This window comes from Triticum aestivum, chromosome 6A (assembly GCF_018294505.1).
Source record: "Triticum aestivum cultivar Chinese Spring chromosome 6A, IWGSC CS RefSeq v2.1, whole genome shotgun sequence".
Classification (NCBI taxonomy): domain Eukaryota; kingdom Viridiplantae; phylum Streptophyta; class Magnoliopsida; order Poales; family Poaceae; genus Triticum; species Triticum aestivum.
The window spans coordinates 612,124,571-612,138,621 of NC_057809.1; the positions used below are offsets into that span (position 1 = coordinate 612,124,571).

General features: G+C 47.1%; 1 protein-coding gene across 1 annotated transcript; it reads left to right on the forward strand.

Annotated features, from left to right (window-relative positions):
- The first annotated feature begins 6,223 nt into the window (after positions 1 to 6,223).
- On the forward strand, positions 6,224 to 11,676 carry LOC123129049 (T-complex protein 1 subunit zeta 1). Its single transcript, XM_044549188.1, has 15 exons — positions 6,224 to 6,475; positions 7,000 to 7,063; positions 7,156 to 7,291; positions 8,051 to 8,202; positions 8,295 to 8,342; positions 8,440 to 8,532; positions 8,752 to 8,858; positions 9,137 to 9,251; positions 9,334 to 9,420; positions 9,906 to 10,110; positions 10,193 to 10,287; positions 10,763 to 10,831; positions 10,916 to 11,023; positions 11,138 to 11,256; positions 11,375 to 11,676. The coding sequence occupies exons 1-15, from the start codon at positions 6,342 to 6,344 to the stop codon at positions 11,448 to 11,450; spliced, it is 1,608 nt and encodes a 535-aa protein (XP_044405123.1). The 5' UTR covers positions 6,224 to 6,341; the 3' UTR covers positions 11,451 to 11,676.
- The last annotated feature ends 2,375 nt before the right edge of the window (positions 11,677 to 14,051 follow it).

Here is a 14,051-nt window from a genome sequence, read left to right on the forward strand (position 1 = left end):
TACATGTTCCTATAACTATGAGATTATGCAACTCCCGTTTACCGGAGGAACACTTTGGGTACTACCAAACGTCACAACGTAACTGGGTGATTATAAAGGAGTACTACAGGTGTCTCCAATGGTAGATGTTGGGTTGGCGTATTTCGAGATTAGGGTTTGTCACTCCGATTGTCGGAGAGGTATCTCTGGGCCCTCTCGGTAATACACATCACATAAGCCTTGCAAGCATAATAACTAAAGATGTTAGTTATAAGATGATGTATTACGGAACGAGTAAAGAGACTTGCCAGTAACGAGATTGAACTAGGTATTGGATACCGACGATCGAATCTCGGGCAAGTAATATACCGATGACAAAGGGAACAACGTATGTTGTTATGCGGTCTGACCGATAAAGATCTTCGTAGAATATGTAGGAGCCAATATGGGCATCCAGGTCCCGCTATTGGTTATTGACCAGAGACATGTCTCGGTCATGTCTACATTGTTCTCGAACCGTAGGGTCCGCACGCTTAACGTTACGATGACAGTTATTATGAGTTTATGCATTTTGATGTACCGAAGGTTGTTCGGAGTCCCGAATGTGATCACGAACATGACGAGGAGTCTCGAAATGGTCGAGACATAAAGATTGATATATTGGAAGCCTATGTTTGGACATCGGAAGTGTTCCGGGTAAAATCGGGATTTTACCGGATTACCGGGAGGGTTACCGGAACCCCCCGGGAGCCAAATGGGCCTACATGGGCCTTAGTGGAAAGGTGAGAGGGCTGCCCACAAGGGCTGCGCACCTCCCCCCTTCCCTAGTCCTATTAGGACTAGGAGAAGGGGCCGGCCCCCCTCTTTCTCTCTTCTCTTTGGAGAATCCTAGTTGGAATAGGATTGGAGGGGGGAGTCCTACTCCCGGTAGGAGTAGGACTCCTCCTGGCGCACCAAGGGGCCGGCCGCACCTCTCCCCCTTTGCCCCTTTATATACGGGGGCAGGGGACACCCCAAGACACACAAGTTGATCATTGTTGATCGTTCCTTAGCCGTGTGCGGTGCCCCCTGCCACCAAATTCCACCTCGGTCATATCGTTGTAGAGCTTAGGCGAAGCCCTGCGTCGGTAGTACATCAAGATCGTCACCACGCCGTCGTGCTGACGAAACTCTTCCTCGACGCTTTGCTGGATCGGAGCCCGAGGATCGTCATCGAGCTGAACGTGTGCTAAGAACTCGGAGGTGCCGGAGTAACGGTGCTTGGATCGGTCGGATCGGGAAGAAGACGTACGACTACTTCCTCTACGTTGTGTCAACGCTTCCGTTGCGATCTACAAGGGTACGTAGATCAGACTCTCCCCCTCGTTGCTATGCATCACCATGATCTTGCGTGTGCGTAGGAAAATTTTCGAAATTACTACGTTCCCCAACAGGAACAAGCTTCAATCTTCACCTGCAACTAACAACGCTATAAGAGAGGCTGAGCAAAGCGGTAACATAGCCAATCAACGGTTTGCTAGGACAATGGTGGGTTAGAGGCTGAACATGGCAATTTGGGAGGCTGACAAGCAAGTGGTAGGCATCGTAGCAATGGCATAGCAAAAGAGCGGGCAAACTAGCATAGCAAAGATAGTAGTGATTTCGAGGGTATGATCATCTTGCCTGAGATCCCGCAAGGAAGAAGAACGAGTCCATGAAGAAGACAAACGGACGTAGACAAACGGATCCTCACAAACGCGACGTTATCGGAACCAACCCGAAGAAGCAATCACCGGAAAAGAAGCACACAACAAAGTAAACAACCAACACATCAACATGGCATGATGCACAATCAAGTATGATGCATGTCCGGTTTAAAGAGGCATGGCATGGCATGGCAAAATGCACAAGCAATCCTACAAATTAAGTGGAGCTCAATATGCAACGAGTTGCATATTGACGGAGCACCACATCAATTATTTAGTTCGATCTCGTTTATGTACCCAACAATATTAAATGTTGTTAAACATGGCAAGAGGGTGAAGCAAAGTAAAACTACCTATCTAGTCAAGGTTAAATGAGGCCGGAAGCAAGGAACAACAATTCCGGTAAATCCCCATAGCATATTTTAGATTTGGTACTGTTCTGCCCTAAACCATATTTTATAGTTATTAAACATGCAAGATGATGCCACCATGTTAAACTAGGCAAAATTCTACCCCATTTACATATAAAGATTATTAAAATCGGAGTTACGGTTATTTAGTTATGAATTAAACTGTTTTAGCATGGCATAGGAGCAATTTTAACCAAACAGCATTTTAAACATTTTAAACATGGATGAAAGTGACATATTATTAATCTACACAAAATTCTGAGCAAGTTTCATATATAACTTGTTTTAATCCGATGCACGGTTAGTGAGTTATTAAATGCATGAACTAGGGGGACTATTCTGTAAAACAGGTAATCTCTGGATAAATTGGAAAATCGCTGGATAGGGAAAAAAAATACTATGGGCCGAAACAAGCTGGCCCAACGGGAGGAAAAACAGAGGCGGGGCGCTGGGGTGTGGCCTCACCCAGTGGGCCTTGGCCCGGTTCGGTGGGAGGAGGGGCCCAGGCAGGAGCTGGGCCAAGCAAGAGGCCCGGCTGGGCTGGATCGGGCGAAGGGGAGGCGGCCCGCGCGAGGGGGATCTCGTCCCCGACCTCCCGCCGAGGCCGAGGCGACCCATGGTGGCGGCGGCAGAGGCCGGTGATGGCCTGAGGCGGCGGGGCGAGGCGGATCCGGCAGGTGAAGGCGGCGGGGTGAGGAGATCCGGTCCAAATCGGGGCTGAGGCGCGAGCTTGACGGGCGGCTTGGTCCATGGCGGCGGTGGTGGTCCTGCAGGGAGGCCTCGGGCGCCATGGTGTCGGAAGGAGGCTGCTTCGTCACGGCTCGTCGGATCGTGTCGGAGACGGGGCGAAACCGAGGTCGAGGAGGCGCAGAACCACTCGATCCGGTGGCGAGGCGAGCTTCGTCGGGCGTCCATGGCAGGGCCTTGGTTCCCCTGGTACATAGACGAGGAGAGAGTTCAGAGAGAGGGGGAGCAGAGAAGTGAAGGAAAAACATGAAGGAGAGGAAGAGAAGGAGAGCGGCGCGGGGCTGGTCCTGCTAGTGTTGCTCCGGCGGGACAAGGATGGTGACGGGACTCCGGCATGGAGCTGCTGCTGCACAGGTTCGAGCAGGGAGAGGCGACGGCTCGGCAGTTGAGGTCACTGGTGGTGGCTGGCTGGCTCGACGGATCTTCGGATCGGGAGGTGGCTCAGGATTGGTCTGAGAGAAGAGGGGAGAGATGCATCCCAGCACGGTTTCCGGAGACCGAAAACGTCCGACGATAGACCGGCTATAATGCCGCTATAGTTAATCGTTGAGGCGTCAAACGAACTCCGAATGCGATGAAACTTGACAGGCGGTCTATCTACACTATAATAAGACCACACGTCAAATCTCATCCCATTCCGAGAACATTTTCCGGCCACTTATAAAATAATATTTCGAACATGCCGCGGGCGCGTGCAAGTGTGTCTGGGCTCAGAACGGACAACGGAGAGAACGAGGAGGCCGGGACGGATGCAAGTTTTGAAAACATGATGATCCAATGCACATGATGACATGATAAGATGCAACACGCAAGCGAATGACATGGCAACGATGGCGAATAACTGGAGGACACCTGGCACATCGGTCTCGGGGCGTTACGGCTTTGCAGCGGAACCGGACTTGGCAGCTTGTTCCCTGTCCCCGGCACGCCAACGTGATCACCGGGAAGTGGGTCTTCAAACACAAGCTTCGTCCTGACGGCACTCTTGACCGCTATAAGGCGCCTTGGGTCATCTGTGGCTTCCGGCAACGCGCCGGTGTGGACTTCACCGACACTTTTGCTCCAGTTGTTAAGCCCGGGATGATCCGCACTGTTTTACAGTTGGCGGTTTCTCGTGCCTGGCCGGTTCATCAGATGGACGTCTCCAACGCTTTCCTCCATGGTCATCTTGAGGAGCAGGTCTTATGTCAGCAGCCCATGGGGTTTGTTGATCCGGCGTGTCCTAATCATGTGTGCCTGCTCTCACGCTCATTATATGGGCTCAAGCAGGCTCCTCGTGCCTGGTACCAGCGCATCGCAGCGTTTCTTCATCAACTCGGCTTCCGCTCTACACGCTCTGATGCTTCACTGTTTGTTTATCACCAGGGCACCGACACGACGTATTTGCTTCTCTATGTTGACGATATCATCCTGACAGCATGCACTTATTAGCTCCTTCGCCGGCTTACTGATCGTCTCCGTGCTGAGTTTGCCATCAAGGACTTGGGTCCGTTGCACTACTTCCTCGGTGTTGAGGTGGTGCGCCGTCCTGATGGTTTCTTCCTTCATCAACGGAAGTACGCTCATGAGCTCCTCGACCATGCTGGGATGCTTAATTGCAAACTGGCAGCCACTCCTGTCGACACGAAGGCCAAGCTCTCCGCTACTGATGGTACTCCTGCCTCGGATGCTGCCTTCTATCGGTCCATTGTTGGTGCTCTCCAGTACCTCACTATCACTCGACCGGAGCTTCAGTATGCGGTTCAGTAGGTCTGCCTACACATGCATGCTTCTCGAGACGTTCATTGGACTGTCGTTAAGCGGATTCTCCACTACATCCGCGGTGCTATGGATCTTGGTCTTACTCTGCGCGCCTCCACTGCCATTGATCTGGTCGCCTACTCCGACGCCGACTGGGCTGGCTGCCCGGACACCCGTCGCTCTACTTCGGGTTACTGCATCTTCCTTGGACCGTCCCTGGTGTCGTGGTCGTCCAAGCGGCAGCCCACCGTCTCGCGGTCTAGCGCCGAGGCTGAGTACCGCACTGTGGCCAACGTTGTTGCCGAGTGCTCCTGGCTTCGTCAGCTTCTTCACGAGCTCTCGTGTCCTGTTGATAAGGCCACGGTAGTCTACTGCGACAACGTCTCCGCAGTCTACCTCTCCGCCAACCCGGTTCATCATCGTCGCACCAAGCACATTGAGCTTGATATCCATTTTGTTCGGGATCAGATGGTTCTTGGCCATGTTCGTGTTCTACACGTTCCCACCTCCCAACAATTTGCCGATATCATGACCAAAGGCTTGCCTACGACGTCTTTCGAGGAGTTCCGGTCCAGTCTCTGCGTCAGCAACGGTGTCGCTTCGACTGCGGGGGGATGTTGAGATATGTATTTAGTACATGTATTATTGTACTCCAAGTCTCCTCCTTGTGTATAGTTGAGGATATGACGTGGCCCCTATGTACTATATATACTTGTGCATATGCACCCATCAATACATTGAGAGTTGCATCCTATTCCTCTACAGTTTTGTCGTGAACTATTTCACCAGCCAAAGTGGCACATAACCACGAATTGTATTCAATAACCGTGGATGTATTTCAAAGTATATGGAACAAAGTGTGCTTTCACAACACTTTGTCTGTTGATCGCCAGTGTATTTGACTATCTCTTTTATGAGAATCGGACGAACCCTTTCTTCAAAAACATTATAAAAATATAAACGGAACCTTTTCTTTATTTTTTGCTACTTTTTTGTGTGCTTCCATGAAAGAAATAAAATTTGATAAACACCCAAATGCTTTCTCAAATATGCATGAACACCTTTTAAAACTAGATGGACATTTTTTCCAACGTACGTGAACATCTTTTTATGATTGCAAGATCATTTTTAAATAGGTGAGCCTTTTTAACACTTTCTAAAACTGCCCCGGATTTTATATTCCCGGCCGCTTTTTTAAACTATGTGAACTAGTTTTAAAACTAAGATGGAATTTTTTTAAGGAGACATCCATTTTTGTACATACACAGTGACCCTTTTTTTGCAATTAAAGATGAATATATTTTAATACACAAACATTTTTTCAGTTACATAAAACAATTTCTTTAGCCTATATATCCAAGCTGACCAGCAATGCATTTGGATCCTTTCTTCGCAAAAAAAATAAACACGGAACATTTCGGAACTACATACATATATTAAAAAAATATGTATATGTATATACAAGGGGAAAATGAAAATAGAAGGTGAAATGTAAAACAACAATAAAGAAAAAAATACACGGCAAAATAAAAAAAACGTTGACCGGGCCTGCCGATGTTGGAGAGCCCCTGAACCAGGCCGGCATGCCCGGAGGGCCTAGATTGGAATGGCCGTTCCAGGCAGCCCACGGGCCTGGCGATAAACAATCACCAGCACTGCACCCGGTGCTTACTTTGCAAGTTCCAAAACCCTACTCCCCTCCGCCTCCCTCCTTCCGGATCCTTCCTTCCCCCCAACCCTCCCCGCCGTTTCTCCGATCCGCCGCCGGCCAGCCGCCGCCATGTCGATCCGCATGCTGAACCAGAACGCGGAGGTGATGAACAAGTCGGCGGCGCTCGCCATGAACATCGGCGCCGCCAAGGGCCTCCAGGACGTCCTCAAGACCAACCTCGGCCCCAAGGGCACCATCAAGATGTACGCCCCTCCACTCCCCTCCCCCTCCCCCTCCCCTCTGCCCGCTTGCCCGCTAGCCAGCCTTCCCCGCACTGCGCGGCGCGGCGCCAGATCGCGCGAGCCTCCCCCTCCGCCTAGGTTTGCGTAGGCAGGCAGATTTGGAACGGCGGCGCCTGGGTGGTGATCTGCGCGTCTCCATGGGCCTCGTGACCCATCCCTCACCCGAGCCCGGTCGTTACAGTAGGGCGGGGATCTATTTTCCCCCATTTCGATCCAGGTTGCGTTCGTCTTGTGGGTTGTCGTTAACTGGCTGTTCAGGTTTAGAACTGTCTGTGGGCGGAATAATGCCACGGTAACAATCTGCTTTCAGCAATGCATTGGGTTTTTGGCTGATTGGATCAAGTAGGGGTCAGCAATTAGTTGGTTACTGCCAATCTTTAAAGCTGTTGAAGTATAGAATTAGAGTTGGTTCATGGATAGATCTTTAGGCAAAGCGGCTGTGATGTTTGCTATATCTGACTGGTTCTTTGATCTGCGATGAACAGGCTCGTGGGTGGAGCTGGTGACATCAAGCTGACCAAGGACGGGAACACACTCCTGAAAGAAATGGTATTATTAATTAAATATGCTCACACTGATGACCTTATGATGCATGCTCTTCTGTCCGGTTTCTGAGGCTTTTGTGTTGTTGCTATTCGCAGCAAATCCAAAACCCAACGGCAATCATGATTGCGAGGACGGCGGTGGCGCAGGACGACACGAGCGGCGATGGCACCACATCCACAGTGCTTTTCATCGGGGAGCTTATGAAGATGTCTGAGCGATGCATCGAAGAAGGTCTGTATATATCTGCTTTTGATGATTCTAATCACTGACATGGTTGTTGTTGCATGAAATTTGCTGTTTGCATTTGAAATGTTGTTTATGCATCTATGAGAGCTCTATACAGTTAAACGTGATTATCCTTTTCATAGGGCGTACCCCTTTTTGGCCAAATATGTGCTTGTTGCTTTGTTTGCTGTTAATCTTTCTGAACTGTATTCTTCTGCTGGGGATCATCGGCTGGTATTCGGGCTTAATGCATCCAATTAGTTGATTAGGATTACGAATGTCTGCTTTTAGATACTAATGCAATCTTCTTCACATGTAAACACAAGTGCCTACGCAGTAGGTGAAGATAAATAATAGTTGTCCTGTGCCACTGTTTAACGTTTATGTGATATGGGTGTTGCATCCTTGGGATATTTGAATGTGACTGTAGCGCAACTAATTGGCTGGATCAATATCCAACTGAAGATAGAGGGTAATGCAGTATAATTTTGAATTTTTACTACTTTTATTAAGATAAAGACAACTCTTGCAGCATGGAAACATGAATTTTGTGGACAATATTGTGCTCTGAGCATGCATTTCCCAGTTGATTGCTACACATTATAGCGAAAAGATTAACCTTAACATATGGGCCTTCTGCTCTAAACTTGTGACAAAATGTTGCCTCTAATTGCTGTGCTGTTTCTTAGAGGGAAAACCCATGTGTTTATATGGTAGCCTGCTCCTTGCTATAAGTACATAGTAACAGATTGTTATTTTTTGCAGGTACTCATCCACGGTTTTTGGTTGATGGCTTTGAGGTTGCCAAGAAAGCAACTCTTGAATTTCTCGAGACATTCAAGACAGCAGTCGTTATCGGTGATCAACCCGACAGGGAGATCTTGAAAATGGTAGCAAGAACAACTCTTAGGACAAAGGTGATTGCACTCTAGTTCACCATTTTTCTTTGGCAACAAATGTACACATATATACCAAGGCTTACACAAAATTAAAATGTGATATTTTGTAGCTGTATGAAGGATTGGCTGATCAGTTGACCGATATTGTTGTGAATGCGGTAATGTTATATTTCTTTTTACAGTGTTTCCTTTGGAGGCTTTTATTCCACAAAATTGCTTATCATATTTCTATTTTCTGTATGGTCCATGTTGTAGGTCCTATGCATCCGCCAAAGTGATCAACCAATTGATCTTTTTATGGTGGAAATAATGCATATGCGCCACAAATTTGATGTCGACACACGTCTGGTATGTATTGTTTTTCTTTTCTTTGCAGTTTGCCTAATATAACATCCTTCTGAACTTCATAGACCTTTGGATAAATAGTCCAGTCACAAGCTTGTGAACATGGCTACCTGTTGATTGTAGTTTTTGGTTCTGTTCATATGTATTCTTTGCCACACAAATAAATGAACCTTAGTTACTGTAATGTAACGTCCGAACACTTGCTCCTTCGTTTGTTTGTAGATTGAGGGTCTGGTCCTTGACCATGGTTCTCGTCACCCTGACATGAAGCGCAGAGCAGAGAATTGTTACATCCTGACAGCTAATGTATCACTGGAATACGAGAAAAGGTGCATACTTTTGCATAGAGTGCTTTGTTGCGTACTGTAGTTCTATTAATCACCATAGATACATTCTTTCAATTTGGCTGCACCAAATATAAGAAGGTTCATACTCCAATATTTGTCAAAAACATGTAGAATCTTGCCTACAATCATGGTCTTTAGTCACCTCATGTTATTTTCTTGCACGTTGTGGGGCAACTAGTAGTGCACATCAGCAGTCTGTCTTTACCTGTTTTACATGCATCAGTGATGGGAACTGTTTAACTGACGCATAAGTTTCTCAGTGAAATCAATGCAGGATTCTTCTACTCAAACGCAGAACAAAGAGAAAAGATGGTTACTGCAGAGAGGCGTCAAGTTGATGAACGTGTCCAGAAGATCATTGAATTGAAAAATAAGGTATTTGCTTAGCGTCTCTCTCTCTCTCTCGTGCGCGCGTGTTTGGAAAATATTGTCTTCATGTGTTTCCTTGGCCATGCAGGTTTGCGCGGGAACTGACAAGAATTTTGTGGTGATCAACCAAAAGGGCATCGATCCTCCATCCCTCGATCTCCTAGCCAGAGCTGGGGTAACCAATTCTGACTTGTTTCTACATGATGGTTCTAGTTTGCTTACATTCAACTTTGATCTGTTTGGGGTTCCAGTTAAAAATTTGTCTCATGGTGTCACCAGCTGAACTTGTAACCTGAAAGTTGATATGCCATTATACACAATGCTACTCTATAAGCCACAAGATGTAACTATCTAAACCTAAGCACTATGTTTTTAAGGCGACGCCTTGCTTTAAGGCGCTGGGGGGGCGCCTCGACGCCTAGGCGACTAAAGCGGACGCCTAGGCGCCTAAAGCGCAAAGCGCTGGGGGGGCGCCTTGACGCCTAGGCGTCGCCTTAGAGACGCCTTGAAAACATAGCCTAAGCATGACGATCAACATTTCAAATGATGACAATGCAATAAATTATTCAGCTTTCAGTTCATGCATTGTTAATTTTGAAGTGACAAGTTCTTGCATGGGGGCCTTGTTACATTTTAAGCTCAATAATTTGCATGCTGCAGATTATTGCTCTCCGAAGAGCGAAGCGGAGGAACATGGAGAGACTTGTGCTAGCATGTGGTGGCGAAGCCATCAATTCAGTTGAAGGCATGACTGAAGACTGTCTTGGCTGGGCTGGGCTTGTCTATGAGCATGTTCTTGGAGAAGAAAAATACACGTTCGTGGAGAATGTTAAGAATCCTCACTCCTGTACTATATTGATCAAAGGTCAGTTCATTCTCGAGAAATAATAGGATCTTTTCCAAAACTACTTGTGTTGGGAACTTACTATAAATTCAACTCTCTTCAGGACCTAATGATCACACCATTGCACAAATTAAGGATGCCGTACGAGATGGTCTAAGATCTGTGAAGAACACAGTTGAGGATGAAGCTGTTGTGCTGGTATGATTTGTAAATTTATTCTGCATGACAGCATCTAAACAAATGTTTGGCTAAATAAATATGCACATTTGAACTTCGTATAGTTGAGCTTATGCTATCGATATGTTGGTCTTGATTTTCCAAGGGTATTGGCTTTGATTAGGATTTCGTAGTTCGCATGATGTGCAATGAACTTCATGACTACTTGAGCATAGTAATTTGTCTTTATATTTTTACCTTGGTTGTCATTCTGGTGCGTTCAACTTGATTTATGTTGAGGCATTACTTGCATTGTTTGTTGGGGTCAGGTGTGACATAATTCATAGAGGTTATAGTGTTGATGCTAATTGATATTGTTATGTTACTCTTAAATATTTTCTTACATGCGTTGGTGCTGTCTTGTTTTGCTTGAGGATCTTGCTTATTTGCTTTGGATCTTGGTTGACTGGTGTTTTCTTTGTCAGCTTATATTTTCTATTTGATATGTCAATTGTAGGGCGCTGGAGCGTTCGAGATGGCTGCAAGGAAGCATCTCATTGACAATGTGAAGAAAACTGTTAAAGGAGTAAGTGCATTGAATAATTGACATGCTCTTTTCTACTGTATCCATATCAGTATGCTGTTGCTAACTTTGGAATCTTAACAACAGCGAGCCCAACTTGGGGTGGGGGCATTTGCCGATGCTCTACTCGTTATCCCCAAGACGCTAGCAGAGAATTCGGGCTTAGACACCCAAGACGTTATTGTCTCTCTTGAGGTATGCGCTTCCACTTGTTGTATTGTATCTTCCTTGCACTTCTGTTGTCTCGAGTTTGTGCATCAGAAAAGCTGCAACTGTATGCGTCGGCTGATGTTCCATACTGTACAACAGAATGAACATGACCGTGGGCTGGTGGTGGGGCTGAACCATAACACTGGCGAGCCGGTCGACCCCGAGATGGAAGGCATCTACGACAACTACTCTGTGAAGCGCCAGATCGTCAATTCCGGGTACGTGATAACAGAGCGTTTGTTTCTCAGCTGACCCATTCATTCCTGAGGAAAAGAGAACGGATGTTATCTATTATGTGTGACATGACAAACGCTGTTTGTTTGTTTGGTGGTGCAGACCCATCATCGCGTCGCAGCTGTTGCTAGTGGATGAGGTGATCAGGGCAGGGCGAAACATGAGGAAACCAACCTAAACCTAGCGCTCGCCCCTTCCAGGCCGAGAAGACTTTTTGTTTGGCTGTTTTTCTCTGTGGGGTGCCGAGTACGTAGCGAGTAGTGATGTGGTGGGGTGGAATGCTTGAGTGCAAGAGATTGTACTTGTAACAACCCTCGTGACAGTTTGTCGATGTGTTTCTACGCTGGTGTTTGTATGCAGAATATTTTCGTGTTGGATCAAGTTGAGCAGCTATGTATTTTTTGTGTGCTGGTGGTGATTGGATTCTTGTTTGTGTTGAGCAAAGCCTGCCTTTAGTAGGGGCGCAATCTTAGGTATACCTGGATTGGTTCAACACCCAAACTGAAAAGATATTCTGCACTGAAGCAGTTGTAGCATGGTCCCGTCGTTTTGGGTTCTTGCGTCGTAAGTGGAGTGATACTTTTCTTTCAAGATTTTGTTGTTTCCCCAGTTTTGCTGTCGGCCTTGTGTGCATGTTTTTTTTTTCGAGTAGAAACCCTTGTGTGGATGTAAACGGCAAGATACGCAAGGCCTGTTTAGTTAAGTTCGACATAGTTCATTTTTTGAGAAAAAGAAACTTTGTTGAACTTGGGCTGAAACCTACTTGAACGGTACGCCGTCATGCCCGTTCCGGCCCAGTGAGACCGTGCTTTTCCAGCCTGTCGAAATACGGACGTAACCCAGAAAAAATCACAGCTCCTGCCCACTGTATTTCACCCGCTTTTTGGCGACACACATTTTATTTATCTTTTCCATCCTGCCGTGGAACATTGAGATTATGCTCTAACTTATGAAATACTGTATAAAATATAGCGTTGAGAGTAATAATTATTACGACTCGCACACAAGCGTACGTCGACCGACCGTGGTCGCTTTCTTGTACGTAGGCATCGATCGACCGACCATATCGTAATTGATTGGACGGCCGAGATATCCGATTCTGAAAAGGCAAACGGCCGGAAAGAATAAAAGAGAACCATCACTCTACTTAGAGAAAAGGTGGAGACAAATGAATTGGTAACAGGCGAGGGTGAGATCGATCGACCGACCGACGGAGATTGCAGGGATCGCGACGTCGCCTTTGACCAATCTGTTCGCGTCGCGCTGCGGCGCAACCACCATTTCTTCTTCCTCGTCTTTGAAGCGCATCGACTCCAACGCGGATCACCTGCTGGATACCAACAAATGTCCGTGGACTAATCATATCCATCAAACGTCAGCCACTTGTCCAATAAAAAGAGAAGAGATAAGGAAACGAGACGGGAAGACGAGTTTGTGGTGGGATCCAGGCAAAGTTTTTGGTGCGAGAGACAGACTCTTTTTTTTAGAAAGCATGTATGCTTGTATTCAAATCATAAAATAATACAAAGTCTTTAACCCATACAAGCGCGCCCTAACACACACCTAATGAGCCAGAAAAACATAGAGCACCCTAACATAATAACCAGTAAAACGCGAAGATCTCCGGAGTTGTATGTTATCGTTTCAGAACCTTGTGAGAAGACTCCTCCGACAACCAGATCCATGCAGGGTATCATCTTCCACCACAGCATAATCGCCGCCACATTGCTCCCCCTTTTCTTTGTTCCGGCGATGAAAAGACATGGACACACATATGTATCCAACACACCTGCACCGGCCTTCGCCATCTGTGGCTTTGAGTGCCGCTATATGTGCCCCTTCTAGATAGAAGAGAACTAAGGTCCGGTTTCGACGCCCCGGCCGGGCCAACCGCCTAGGCAAAACATGATATCCCTCCATCACCAACACAAAGAAAAGAGGAAGAATAGTTGCAGAAAATCATATTGACATGGAGGAAGAAGAAACTCTGTCTCCACACAACCACCATCCATCTGAGGTCCAATCGGGCCAGTGTCGGACGACCTCCAATGACCATAGCTTGCGGCCTCGACGAGATCCGGGGATCGTCCACCCCGTTGGCTCTTAGACGGAGGCAAGTGCCCCGCCTGACCGCGAACGGAGCCCGGGGGGACTTATTCAGACGTGACGCCGCCGCAACAGCCTCAGCGGCACTCCCCTCGACCCAAACCCTACTGAGAACCCACCCAGTGCCCAGATCTGGGGTTTCCCCTTCCTCCTGCCGCCGGAGCGGCAATCAAAATTGGCAACGGCTGGCAAAGTTGGCGGCCACGTACACGCGCATGTTCGGACTACCCCCCAACCTTTCCCTGATTTGAGGATGATTGTGGTATTTCGAGCATCCGAACCGGTACGGACAGATTTGACGTGCTGTCGTGGATAACTATGTGTCCGAATTATTCGGTCCAACCATTTTTCGGATGAACAAGTGATCCCCGCAAAAAAGAAAATGGATAAATAAATGATTTGCATTGGAGATGGCCTCGGCACCACCACTATTGTGATGCTGGTTGCCACAACGGCTTCAAAAAAGAAAGTTTGTTGGTACATGGATTTTGATGTTTGCGTAGAAATCTCTCTTCTTTTATGGGGTGAAGTCTATTTTAAACCCTGAGATTGTAGAGCATGACATAAATGGACCTTCATGTCTAAATCCCTGAAAATTGTATCCTATACTTATTGATCCGGGTCAATCTAAACCCTGAATCCGTTTGGCGCACCGGGAAAATAACGATCACGG

Bases quoted from the DNA above. Each gene is read 5' to 3' on its own strand.
- LOC123129049 (XM_044549188.1), top strand. From the start codon at position 6,342: ATGTCGATCCGCATGCTGAACCAGAACGCGGAGGTGATGAACAAGTCG. The intron at 8,203-8,294 runs GTGATTGCACTC...GATATTTTGTAG, and splicing joins GAACAACTCTTAGGACAAAG to CTGTATGAAGGATTGGCTGA. The intron at 11,024-11,137 runs GTATGCGCTTCC...ACTGTACAACAG, and splicing joins ACGTTATTGTCTCTCTTGAG to AATGAACATGACCGTGGGCT.